The sequence below is a fragment of the Narcine bancroftii genome, chromosome 4, assembly GCF_036971445.1.
Source record: "Narcine bancroftii isolate sNarBan1 chromosome 4, sNarBan1.hap1, whole genome shotgun sequence".
In the NCBI taxonomy this organism is placed as follows: domain Eukaryota; kingdom Metazoa; phylum Chordata; class Chondrichthyes; order Torpediniformes; family Narcinidae; genus Narcine; species Narcine bancroftii.
In genome coordinates, this window is record NC_091472.1 from 56,630,580 (window position 1) to 56,644,511 (window position 13,932).

The following is a 13,932-nucleotide window of genomic DNA, read 5'->3' on the forward strand; positions in this document are numbered from 1 at the left end:
AGTACTGGGAAATTTTCAAAAACTTGCAGGTCACTAAAAAACTCATTGGGAAGAACAGTCAATTGTCAAGGATGAGGTTACAGACTACTTGGAGCCACATGACAAAATAGGTCAAAGGAGATGCAGTGGGTGTTGTGTATTTTGATTTTCAGAAGACCTTTAACAAGGTGCCACACGTGAGGCTATTTAACAATAGTCCATAGTATAATAGGAAGCATATCAGCCAGGGCTCTCCCCATGCTGGTTGGCAGGAAGTGGAGAGTCAGAATACAGGGATTTTATTCCAGTTGGCTGCCAATTGCTCATGGTATTTCACAAAGGTCAGTATTGGGGCTGCTTCTTTTTATATTGTATATTAATGATTTGGATTATAGAATGAATGGCTTTGTGGTTAAGTTTGAGAATAATATGAATATAAATGGTAGAATAGGTTGTATGGAAGAGCTAATAATGTTGGGAAAACAGGGAGGCTACAGAAGGACTGAGACTAATTTGGAGAGTGGGCAGAGAAGTGGCAATGAACTACAATGTCAGAAAGCATAGAGTCATGCACTTTGGTAGGAGAAAAAGGGCAGAATATTTTTAAATGAGGAGAACATTGAAAGTACCTAGATGCAAAGGGACCTGGGAGGATGACTAAAAGTTAACTTTGGTTGAGTTGGTGGTGAAGAAGGCAAATGCAATAGTGGCATTCATCTCAAGAGGAATAGAAAAGAATAGAGCAGGGATGTGATGCTGACGTTTTATAAGGCACTGGTGAGATCTCACTTGCAGTATTGTGAGCAGCTTTGTGTTCCTCATATACAAAAGGATGTGCTGACATTGGAAAGGGTTCAGAGGAGGTTCACAAGGATGACTCAGGGAATGAAAAGGTTATCATAAGAGGAGCACCTGTACTCAGAATTTAGGGGAATGAGGAGGGATCTCATTGAAACATTTTGAATGTTGGAAGTCATGGACAGAATAGATGTAGAAAGATTGTTTTCCATGGTGGGAAAGTCTAGGACAAGAGGGCCCAACTTCAAGATTGAAGGATGTCAGCTTAGAAGAGAGATGCAGAGGAATTTCTTCAGCCAGAGGGTGGCAAATCTGTGGAATTTGTTGTCACAGTTGGTTGTTGAGACCAGGTCAGTGGGTGTATTTGACGCAGAGATTGATAGGTTCTTGATTTATCAGGGCATCAAAGGTTATTGGGAGAAGGCTGGTCAGTGGGGCCAAATGGGGAAAATAGATCAGCTCATGATTAAATGGCGCGCCAGACTCGATGGGCTAAATCACCTATCTGTTCTCCTTTAGCTTTTGGTCTTATAGGTGTGCAGCATTCATAGGAAGCATCCAAACGTCCACCTCTCTCCCCTACTCCCACTTTTATTCAGGCATCTACTTGCTTTTCCACATTCCTGACAAAAGGCTCAGGCATGAAACACTGATTGCCTTTTACATCCCATGGATAGTGCATGAACTGCTATGTTTCTCCAACACTTCTGTGCATTGCATTCAATCCCAGCATAAGCAGATTTTATTGTTCAAAAATAGATATAAAATGTGTTCTATTCCAATTGATGGCAAGGAAATATAAATCCCAGCGCACAGATAGTATCATCAACCTTAAAGTCATTTACTAACAAAGGTAAGTTGTGTCAACAAAAGATCATTAAACCAGAATTGTTTACAAATTTAATGAAAGAGTAGAAAGTACAATTTGTACACCAGTACTTCCTAACTAGGGGTTATGGATCAGCTGGGATCATGCCGCCTCATCCCCTTTGTTATCAAACTAAACCCACCCTTCATCAAGCTGGTGTCTCCACATGCTGGATTGGTCTTATCTATCATAGGGTCCCCAAAGACAAGAGAACAACAAATCTTAGGCATATATATATATATATATATATATATAAAAATATATATATTACATACACACACACACACACACACACACACACACACATATATATACTGCACCTGTTGAAGTTGTTGAAGGACATGCCCAATTTTCTTAGTCTTCCAAGTAGAAAAATATTTGCACTGATACATAGAATAGTCTGCATGTACATTTCCTTTCCACATTCCCAGCCAAAGAAAACTTTCAACCTTTGTCAGATTTTTTTTAATGCTTTTAATCCCCTATGTGGTTCTACGCTTCATTTCCATCCATCTTTACATTTCCCTTGATTTGCACTCTCAATACCCCTTAATTTGTTTTGTTAACTAACTTATCCTGCTGTTCAAGCTTTTATAAACCTTCCATTTCAACCCCTCTCCCAATTCACATCCCTATATTTTTGCTATCTATTGCTCTACAGCTCTTAATTCATTAAAATTCTATGGAGAAACAATCAATCTGAAGCATTAACTGTTCTTCTATTCAAAGATGATGCCTGGTGATGTCACATCTTAAAGGTAAAGGTTCCATTATTGTCACGTAATACTACATTCCTCAACATGATTATCCAACTGCACGAAAACCAACAAGGTCGGGTCAGATACAGCAATGAGCTCTCTGAACCCTTCTCCATTAACAATGGCGTGAAGCAAGGCTGTGTTCTCGCACCAACCCTCTTTTCAATCTTCTTCAGCATGATGCTGAACCAAGCCATGAAAGACCCCAACAATGAAGACGCTGTTTACATCCGGTACCGCACGGATGGCAGTCTCTTCAATCTGAGGCGCCTGCAAGCTCACACCAAGACACAAGAGCAACTTGTCCGTGAACTACTCTTTGCAGATGATGCCGCTTTAGTTGCCCATTCAGAGCCAGCTCTTCAGCGCTTGACGTCCTGCTTTGCGGAAACTGCCAAAATGTTTGGCCTGGAAGTCAGCCTGAAGAAAACTGAGGTCCTCCATCAGCCAGCTCCCCACCATGACTACCAGCCCCCCCACATCTCCATCGGGCACACAAAACTCAAAACGGTCAACCAGTTTACCTATCTCGGCTGCACCATTTCATCAGATGCAAGGATCGACAATGAGATAGACAACAGACTCGCCAAGGCAAATAGCGCCTTTGGAAGACTACACAAAAGAGTCTGGAAAAACAACCAACTGAAAAACCTCACAAAGATCTCTGTATACGCTTGAGCCGTTGTCATACCCACACTCCTGTTCGGCTCCGAATCATGGGTCCTCTACCGGCACCACCTACGGCTCCTAGAACGCTTCCACCAGCGTTGTCTCCGCTCCATCCTCAACATCCATTGGAGCGCTTACACCCCTAACGTCGAAGTACTCGAGATGGCAGAGGTCGACAGCATCGAGTCCACGCTGCTGAAGATCCAGCTGCGCTGGATGGGTCACGTCTCCAGAATGGAGGACCATCGCCTTCCCAAGATCGTGTTATATGGCGAGCTCTCCACTGGCCACCGTGACAGAGGTGCACCAAAGAAAAGGTACAAGGACTGCCTAAAGAAATCTCGGTGCCTGCCACATTGACCACCGCCAGTGGGCTGATAACGCCTCAAACCGTGCATCTTGGCGCCTCACAGTTTAGCGGGCAGCAACCTCCTTTGAAGAAGACTGCAGAGCCCACCTCACTGACAAAAGGCAAAGGAGGAAAAACCCAACACCCAACCCCAATCAACCAATTTTCCCTTGCAACCGCTGCAATCGTGTCTGCCTGTCCCGCATCGGACTTGTCAGCCACAAACGAGCCTGCAGCTGACGTGGACTTTTTACCCCCTCCATAAATCTTCGTCCGCGAAGCCAAGCCAAAGAAGAAAAAGACTACATTTAGAACGTAACATACATGAAATTCTTTAACTTTTGTCTACTGTAAGGCAGACAGAGTCACCACTTTGTCCAGCGCCCCTCATGGAAACCTACAGCACCTGGTCTCCCCTCCAAGTATTAATCAGACTGCTTAGCTTCTAAGCTCAGACAATCCCAGGCATATTCAGGCTATTAGGTGCTGATTGTGTTTTTATTTATCATTGCCAATATTTCTTTTTAAATTTTTATAACAGAAAGCAAGAGCTCATTTTAAAAATGTCTCCCTATTTCAAAAAAATATTCATGCTTTATGGATGCTGAATGAAAAAAAATAATGGCGTTGTGTTTCTTTTCTATGAAAGAGAAGCAAGAGTGCTGAAAGCTTCAACATTGAATATCTGAGCTTTTCTATACACAAAAGTTCACATTTCCAAATTAAGGATAGCAAAGGAAAATAGGAAATAAAGAAGAATTTATTGCAAATCAACCTGCATTTCACTACCATATTTAACAAATCCCAATCCTTAGCAAAATAGCTAAAAGGCATATCACAGAAATTTTAACAACCAATATGTGAAATAAAGCTATACAAGAAAGTATGACAGCACATGAGCAAAATTTTGGTCAAAGTGAAAGGTTTTAAACAGCACCTTAAAACAAAGAGGTAGAAAAATAGAGCAACAGACAAATTAAAGGACCTGAGCACTGGGCCTTAGCAATCAAAAGCATAAGAACAATGATACAAACATATTCAAACAAAGAAAGAAAATGTGAGGAGCAGAGATAATTCAGTGGATCATGGGTCTCGGGGTGATAATACTAAACAGAATGCAAATTTTCAGACAATTCCCATATAAAAATCTGGAAATTATGGGGATCAAAGGTGATGAGTATCAAGATCCCAGGGCAAGGTTTTCCATGTGAGATCCTCCAGGTCAGGGGTCCCCAAACTTTTTAGACCATCAACCCCTTCATGGTTTACATGGTCTCTCATCAACCCCCAAACAAGGACCGGGGAGGGTGTTGCTGGATGGGGCAAGGGCACTGGGTAGGGTAGCCAGACATCTCGTTTTAGGCCAGACAATCCAGCTTTTGAGCCCTCTGGCGCCACCTCAAGCCGGATGTTAAATTGCCTTCCATTTGGGGGTGTAGCACCTACATCCCCAAATGGAGGACAAATTAAGGGGCAGAAAGGACATTTACCTAATAAATGCAGTGTCCCAGGATCCCCAGGCCATGCTCAGCCAGCTGGTGCATGTGCGATGAGGAGGAAATGTGACAGCAATGCTCAAAGAGCTGGCTGGCGCATGCGTGACAAGGGAAACATGACGGTGGCGCACAAAGGTTCATGGCAGGTAAAGCCATCCCCCCACCCATGCTTGATGGAGGGGGATGGTGTGGAGGCACTATTTTAAAATCAACATTCTCCCCCACTCCCAGTGTTATTGACCCCCTGCCATTTATTGACCCCTGGATTGCCCCATTGACCTCAGGGAGTCAATATCAACAACTATGGAAACCCCTAATCTAAAATGTCCTCCTACTTCAAAAAGAAATGCGACCTCTCCTCCACTTCCATGAACTCGGCCCTTATCCACATATCCTTCATTGCCCGCATACCTGTTCTGGCCCCCTTCACCCCCACACATAACAAGGACATAGTTCCCCTTGTCCTCACCTACCAACCCAGAAGCCTCCACACAAACATATTATACTCCACTGTTCCCATCACCAGACGCATCATCCCCTCTCTTCCTTCTGCAAGGACCTTTCCCTTATCCACTCCTCCCTTCCTACTAATTGTTTCTTTGACGCTTACCCTGTGGCCGCAATTAAAATTTTTTTTAAAAAGCTGCATTTGTGCCTTCCAAGAGAGGCAACACTTCATGTGGATCTGCAGGGGTCATTTGCCACATCCAGTACCCCCGTGGTGGTCTGCTCTACATCGGAGAGACTGGACGCATACTGGAGATCACTTCGTCGGGCACTTTTGCTCTGTCTGTTGCAATAGCGGGAATCTCCCAGTGGTAACCCATTTCAATTCCATGCTCAATTACTATGTGGATGTGTCTGTCCATGGTCTCATGCACTGCCAGACTGAGACCACCCGCAAATAGGAGGAACAACACCTCATTCCTCCAGGGTACCCTCCAACCAGATAGCATGAGCATTGACATCTCCGGTTTACAGTAGCCACACACCTCCCACAACACCCAATCATCCCCATCTCTTCCATTCCCTTAACCCTCTTTTGCCTTTCCTCTCGCTCTCTTTCTTTTCCTGCCCCTCCGACTCCTTTCCTTCAGCTCTGTATTCAGAACCACCTTCTCCCCTGATCAATTCTTTCCTTTCCCTCTCTATCCTCCTATTCTTATGCAAATATATCCTTTTGCCTGTTGGCCTTTGCTATTCCCCCTTTCTTCCCTCTGCCCCATCCTTTAAATTCAGGTACCTGCTGGCTTTTGCTCATTCCCTGAAGAAGGGCTCAGGCCCAAAACGTTGGTTGTACATATTTACCTCACATGAACCAGGCCAGATGATAGACCTCTTGGTGGGGAAGCATTTTGGTGACAGTGACCACTGCTCCCTGACCTTTACATAGCTATGGACAAGGATAGGAGTGGACAAAATAGTAAAGTATTTAATTGGACAAGTCCTATTTACTTTGGGATTAGGTAGGGACTGGGGAAAGTACATTAGGAATAGATGTTCTCGGAAAAGCACAGAAGTAATGTGGGTGGATGCTTACAAACCACTTGCGCGGGGTTCTGGATAGGTTTGTCCCATTGAGACGGAAAAGATGGTAGGATAAGGGAACTGTGGTTGACAATAGGAGGAAGAAAGAAGGATAAAGAAAGTTTAGGAAGTAAAAGACAAGGAAGGGCTCATGAGAATTATATGGTAACCAGGAAGGAACTGAAAAAAAGGACCGAAGAGCAAGAAGGGGCCATGAAAAAGTCTTGGTAAGAATGATTAAGGAAACCCAAAGATGTTCTATGCATATGCAAAGAGAAGAATGACTAGAGTGAAGATAGAGATGCTTAATGATAAAGGGGCAGCACGTGTCTGGAGGCAGATGAGGTAGGGGAGGTCCTAAATGAATACTTTGCTTCATTGTTCACAAGGAGAGTGATCTTGGACAATATGAAGTTAGTATAGAATATCTATATGCTGGTGCAAGTTGAGGTTAAGAAAGAAAACATTCTGGATCTGCTTCAAAATGTCCCCATGACCAGATGAGAAAGAAAACGAGGAAACTGCTGGAACTTTGGCGTCCTCCCTGGCCACAGGAGAGGAGGTAATGAAGGGTTGGAGAATAGCAAATTTAATCCTGTTGTGATCGCGTACTTACCTTTATCGGGGACAATGCCGGCCGCTGCTGATGGCGTAAGCAATATGATACACTGGGAAGGGGTAACAGCGTGCATGTGAGGGTGTGCTAAGCATCAGAATATGGGTGATGAATCTCAGATGCAGGAGGAGGAGAGTGAGAGCATCAGGATCACCCGTGTGCCAGTGAGTCAATGAGAAGGTAAGAGGAGTTTAGCTGGGTGGTGTTTGGGGAGTTGGTGGTGTCTCATGAATAATAAAAGAAAGTTGACTTTATGTGTGCTGAAAGAAATGAGTGAGTTGTTTGTAAACTGTAGTAAATCAGTGCCGTTACAATCCCCTAATTTAAAAAAATGTAATTGGGAGAATCTTGGGAATTATAGACCAGTAAGTTTTATGTCAGTGGTTTGCATATTATTGGAAATTATTCTTATGGATAGGATTTACAAGCATTTAGAGACACATGGTCTGTTCAAGAATAATCAGCATGGCTTTGTGCAAGGAAGATCATCCCACACAAGCCTAATTGGATTTTTTTGAGGAAGTAACAAAAGATGTGGTGTATTTGGATTTTAGTAAGGCATTTGACAAGATCTCCCACGGTACACTCATTCAAAAAGTCATGACTTCCATGAAATCTTGGCTTTGTAGATTCTGAATGGGCTTCCCTGCAAAAAGCAGAGGGTAGTAGTGGATGGAACGTATTTTTATAGAGGTCAGTGACCTGAACAAAGAACTAGAAAGATGGGTCAGAAAGTTTGCAGATGACACAAAGATTGGTGGTTCTATGGATAGTGTAGAAGGTTGCCATAGGTTATAACAGGATATAGACAGGATGCAGAGATGTGTGGAGAAGTGGCAGATGGAGTTCAATCTGGATAAGTGTGAAGTGATACATTTTGGAAGGTGAAACTTGAAGGGGGAGTATATAGTTAATGGCAGAATTCTTAATAGTGTTGAAGAACAGAGGGATGTTGAGGTCCAAATCCGCAGATTCATAGAGTAGTTAAGAAGACTTTTGTAATGCTGGCCTTCTCCTAGTATTAAGATCAAGTTCAAGAGTCAAGAGGTAACACTGCAGCTATATTAAACTCTGGTTAGACCATACTTGGAATATTATGTTCAGTTCTGGCTGCCTCATTATGGGAAGGTTGTGGAAGCTTTACAGAGGGTGCAGCGATTTACCTGGATGTTGCTTGGATTGGAGAACATGTCTTATCAGAAAAGGTTTGTAGAACTACGGCTCTTCTCTTTGGAGCAAAGAAGGGTGAAAGGTGAGAGGCATAGAGAGGATGGACAGCCAGCACCTTTTCCCCCAAGGTGACAGTAGCAAATACCAGAGGACATCTGTGAAAGGTGAGGGGAAGATAATTTAGGGAAGATGTTAGGGGAACGTCTGTTGGTTTTTTTTGTTTCTTTTATACACTGAGAGTAGTTGGGTGCCTGGAATCCATTGCCAGGGGTAGTGGTGGAGGCTGATACAATAGGGACATTAAAAAGACATTTGGACAGGCACATGGATGCAAGAAATTAAAGGGTCATGGGTATGAGGTAGGGAACGTTTAGATTGTTGAGTAGGTTTATATAGGTTGGCACAATATTGTGGGCCAAAGGGCCTGTACATTGCTGTAATAATCCATGTTCTATGGATGCTGCTGGACTGCTGAGTTCCTCCAGTATTTTTATATTTCTACTACAATCACAGAATCTGGAGACTTGCATGTTTTACTCAAGAAGGAATAAAACAAGATCTTTTTGGGTGGTTTTCCAATATCACTGAATTTATCAAAAGAATACATGTGACTAAATGTACAAAACAAGTCTAAAACCAGCAAGTAAGGTTTAAAGTAAGGATACAAAATTCTAAGTTTAGAAAGCAGAGTACCCATTAAATACTGTTGTCTTAAAAAACGTTTGTTAAATTAATAGATAAAGGAAGGAACAAAAAGTAAAAGACTTACAAGAACGGCAAAATATAATTTCTATTTTAAATTTCATTGAAAATAATAAAGGTTATTTCATAATGAAGATTACTTTGAAGCTTCTCCAATTCTACCAGCATCTTCAGACTGTGCTACCTCCACTCTTACTGTCTTCCTCATATACCATAATGCATGCAAGGTATCTCAGAGAACACATGAGAATCACCACAGCATTCGCTAATGAAGATATGGATCCTTCCTAATAAAAGAAAATGACAATTCTCACAAACATACCTTTTGACTAAACATTTATTGTCAGAAAGGAAACACTTGAAGAAATGTTTAAATATACATTTTCTGTTACTTAAGTATCATAAACCTGGTAATGGTATACAACAATTTCATCGAGATCTAATCAACTCAGGGTCTGAACAGAATGACAACAGTATACCATGAATAAATGCAAACATCTTTCCAAATAATATGAAGTATATAGGAATACAATCTTTTAAATTTGCTCTGTTGGATTCATTCAAACAGAAAATTAAAAAAGAAAAGCTAATAAATTCTTAAATCTAATAGCTTTAGGGAGTTGTTAAGTCATATTGTGTGACTACTGTAGGTTTTATCAGTTAAATATATGTAGTAGCAAGTTTTATAAAATGGTATTACTATTTGAAAACAATAGCATTAACCGAACAGTATCTTCAAATAGTTTTGGTACTCCCTCAGGCAGATTAGATTTCAAATTATTTAAAAATGTTATTGGTAAGAAGTTTCACCAGAATATTTCCCTATACAATGTAACATGATATATTGTACATTGATGATTTGAAAGTGGGGACAGTGTAGTGCATCCAAGTTTGCTGATGGCATGAAATTGTGCAGAGTATACAGAGAGTGCGCAGAGAGATATAGATAGGTTAAGTGAGTGGGCAAGTGACTGGGAAATTGTGTGTACTGTTGGTAAATGCAAGGTTATCCACTTTGAAAGGAAAAATGGAAGATTATTATTTAAATGGCAAGTGATTGCAGCATGCTACTGTGCAGGACTTGGGAGTGCTTGGGAGTCGGCTTTCAGGTGGATCAGGCTATCAAGAAGGCATTGCTAGGATGATTGAACTTAGGAGCACGAGTTTGTGCTGTAACTGTGAGGCTGCATCTGGAGTATTGCATGCAGCTCTGGTCTCCTTACTTGAGGCAGGATATATTGGCTTGGGAGAGAGTGCAGATTTTGATTCCAGAGATGAGGGGGTTAGAATAGAAGGAGAGATCAAGTCATCTGGGACTATACTCACTGGAATTCAGAAGAAAAAGAGGGCATCATAGAAAAATAAAATTATGATAGTCATAGGCAAGTTCTTTCAACTGGTAGGTGAGACTAGAATTAGGGAACATAGCCTCAAAACTCAGGTAGTAAATTTAGCACGGAGATGAGGAAGAACTGCTTTCCCTGGAGAGCAGTGAATCTATGGAAATCTCTGCTCCTTTGCTCTTTCTGCTGCAACTGCAAGGACCTCCCTGTGGACAACCACTTCAATTCCACACCCCATTGCCACACTTGCATGTCTGTTCATGGCCTTGTAATATTGTCAAGTTGAGGCCAGCTCAAAATAGAGGAACAACACATTGTATTCCATCTTGGCAGTCTAACCAAATAGCATCAATATCGACCTCCAAATACTGTTAACCCCTCTCCCTTGGACTCTCTTTCCCTCATCTATGCGTCTTCTTCCCTTCAACTACTTACTTTCTCCCCTTGCTTCTATCAGAGAGCTTTCTTAGCTCTATCACTTCTTTCTCTTCTGCCCTCCCACCTTTATCCACTTATCTGTTACCCAGTGTTCCTCACACTTCTCCCCCTTCGTGCCCCCCAACTTTTTATTCAGGCATCTGGAAGAAGGGCTCAGGCCTAAATCGTTGACTGCCTTCTACAGACCTCCTGAGTTTCTCCAGCACTTTTGTGTACTGCACTAAACCCTAGCACCTTCAGATTTTTCTTGTTAATTTATTTTCTTTTTTTTTAATCTTTTCATAAAATGTAACACAATTTCCCCCCCCCCAAAAAAAAAACCAATTTCAATTAAACATTTAAAAAAATCTTAACATTAGATGGTCAATTTGATGACAATTCCAAGTACTGCACAGGAAAAAAGCAAATTAGAAATGAAGAAATTATGGAATACACTGCATTCCATTAAAAAAACTGACTATAATTGTCTATTTAAAATATGGTCATTTTATGCAAAATGTTATAAATGACAAATAAAACTTAACCATGATGTGAATTTTTCTTCAAACAGGAGATAGAACCCAAGATAACAATCTTACTAAGGTGATGATCACCTAACCAATTTGTATCAGGAAAGTCACAATTATGAGTAGATGATGTAAGAACTGGTCATAGAATTTCAAGAACAGATCTGTATGATCATTGCAGAATCAGAATTAGATCCATTGTGACATATAGATCCAGTAGAGGGTGGTAAAGTATATAATAATTGCACTAAACTGTAATTTTTAAAACTAGACTGAGGACAAATATATCAGCAGACAAGTGGGCAGCAACAAAATACTGTGAATGTCTACAACACTATAATCTGTATTGTTCATAGTCTTGATTTAACTAGTTATATTTTTTTATTTGAAGAAGCGTTCAGGCCCAAAACATCAGCAATATATCTTTGTCTCCTCTAGATGCTGAAAAGACCAGCTCAGTTCCTCCAGCATTTCGGTGTTTTTACTACAATCACAGCGTCTGCAGCCTGTGGTGTTTAACTGATTATGTGTTTATCTTATTTAATAATCCTAAATTGTGTTGTTTATTGGAATTATTTTCTATGGATTAACACCTTTGACCAGTAAGAAAATTAAAAAATTGAGCTGAATTTCTGCTATTTGTAGGAAGCTTACTTGTGGGGAAGAGATTAAGAAAGGGATATTTGACATAAAGAAAGGGAGAGTTGATAATACTGCTGAAAGTTATACAAGAGGGCAAAGAAAAGTCTTGTGGCAAATGAAGTACATGCATAACTCTGCGCATAGCAAACAGAAAGTTGAATAAGTTTCCCATTTTACAGACTTCTGAAGTATTGCTATTTTTTTTTCTTGGTAGCAACTGTATCAATCCCAACTGCATAAAGCAGGAAATAAATACAGTTAAATTAATCACATCTTCTTCAAGGCTAGCATTCAAAATGAATGCTGATTACAAAAAAGTGATGGTCTCTCTTCATTTTAGGAAGCTACAGAAAGATAAATGAGCAAGGAATAGCTTTCCATACTACAGAATTTAACAAAATTATGAATATTTTTAACAAAAGCATTTTTAAATATTTACATTTCCCTCGATATTAAATGTAACACCCTTACAATTTTCCCATTTGAAAAATGACTTTTAAATGTGAGCAGAGATGAACACTGACAAATTTACATACAGTAAAATCTCTGTTATACAGAATTCATGCAAGAGGCCGTCTCTAGCAACCAGCAAACAAAATGAAGAAAACAAATGGATTAAAAAAAAATAAGTTTAAAATTGGCACACCTCATCATAGATATCCATTCACACAACCACGTAGTCTCAAGCAACTGGGAAATTATCCGGCATCTGTAGGTGCCAGATACCAGGGATTTTGCTGCGCAGGTGCCTAACCTTTTATCAGGAATTGTTGAGACCAGACACCAGCCATTGTTCAGAATCTTCCGGATTTCAGAATCATTTTAAAATGATTTGTCCCTTTAAGCAAATGTAATGTTCCAGATCGTGGCCAATAAATAAATAAATAGAAATCACACAAAACAGGATTCGTCCCTTTAAGCAAATGTAATGTTCCAAATCGTGGCCAATAAATAAATAAATAAAGAGAATTCGCACAGAACAGGGAGCGCAGGGTATTAAATTAATTTAGACCATAATATTACTCGCATTTTGGTTTTTTTTATTTTAAAGTGAACTTTAAAATAAAACTGGCTGAGACTTCACAGACATATCAAATAGTGCAAATCCAGTCCACGCACATTATAGCTCAAACATTATGTAAGAATGAACTCTTTTTAAAAACTTCTTCCAGTGTCGACTGTTTAATTAAGAGGTTTCTGACCAAGTTGTCTCTCTTTAATTGAATAAACACCCATAATCTCAGGCTCATTGATAAATGAACATTGTTCCATCTCACCAATTAACTAATCACACATTTTAACCCTATCATCAATGGGCAATTTTTCACCTGTGCGCACAATGTCTTCGCCCTCATCACTACTCTCTCATGCTTATCGGTATGTTACACCATTTCAGCAAATTCTCCATCAATGTTCAACACCTCTTCTTTTTTTTTTTTTTTTTTTTTTAAATTTTTTATTTTTCACACCCTAAATCACAATAGCCATGATATACACTTTTTCTTTTCCACACATTTACAGTGACTTTTTCTCCCTCCCCCCTCCCTCCTCCCAAGCCACCCCCCCATCCCTCCCCCCTCTCATCCATTTTAGTTATACAATCTAGGTTGCATTAATTCAGTTAGACAATGTTGTCATTCAACAAAAATACACCAGAAATTCTACTGAGTCCATTTTTTTCTTCTCTTCTCCTTCCATCAACTTAGGTAATGTTTGTTCCCGGTAGGTTTTCGCTATTGTATTTAATGTAAGGCTCCCATACTTGTTCGAATATTTCAATATTATTTCTTAAACTATATGTTATTTTTTCTAATGGAATACATTTATTCATTTCTATATACCATTGTTGTATTTTCAAATTATCTTCCAATTTCCAGGTTGACATAATACATTTTTTTGCTACAGCTAGGGCTATCTTAACAAATCTTTTTTGTGCATCCTCCAAGTCAATTCCAAATTCTTTATTTTTTATGTTACTTAGGAGAAAGATCTCTGGATTCTTTGGTATATTGTTTTCTGTTATTTTATTTAATATCTGATTGAGATCATCCCAAAATTTTTCTACTCTCTC

The 13,932-nt window shown here is 40.1% G+C and overlaps 1 protein-coding gene across 5 annotated transcripts in view; it reads right to left on the reverse strand.

Moving 5' to 3' along the window:
• Positions 1-13,932, reverse strand: part of ppp2r5a (protein phosphatase 2, regulatory subunit B', alpha isoform) — a 236,346-nt gene that overhangs the window by 209,736 nt on the left and 12,678 nt on the right. Inside the window, exons 1-2 of one of the 5 annotated variants that reach the window (XM_069931341.1) lie at positions 11,238-11,335; positions 9,073-9,219 (exon numbers count right to left, since the gene is read on the reverse strand). The exons of 3 other annotated variants lie outside the window; for them this stretch is intronic. In XM_069931341.1, coding sequence (XP_069787442.1) covers positions 9,073-9,100 — 28 coding nt within the window. In that variant the 5' untranslated portion in view covers positions 9,101-9,219; positions 11,238-11,335. Of the gene's footprint in view, positions 1-8,999; positions 9,052-9,072; positions 9,220-11,237; positions 11,336-13,932 lie in introns of those variants that run through there. One more of the 5 variants, XM_069931340.1, reaches the window with a different exon arrangement.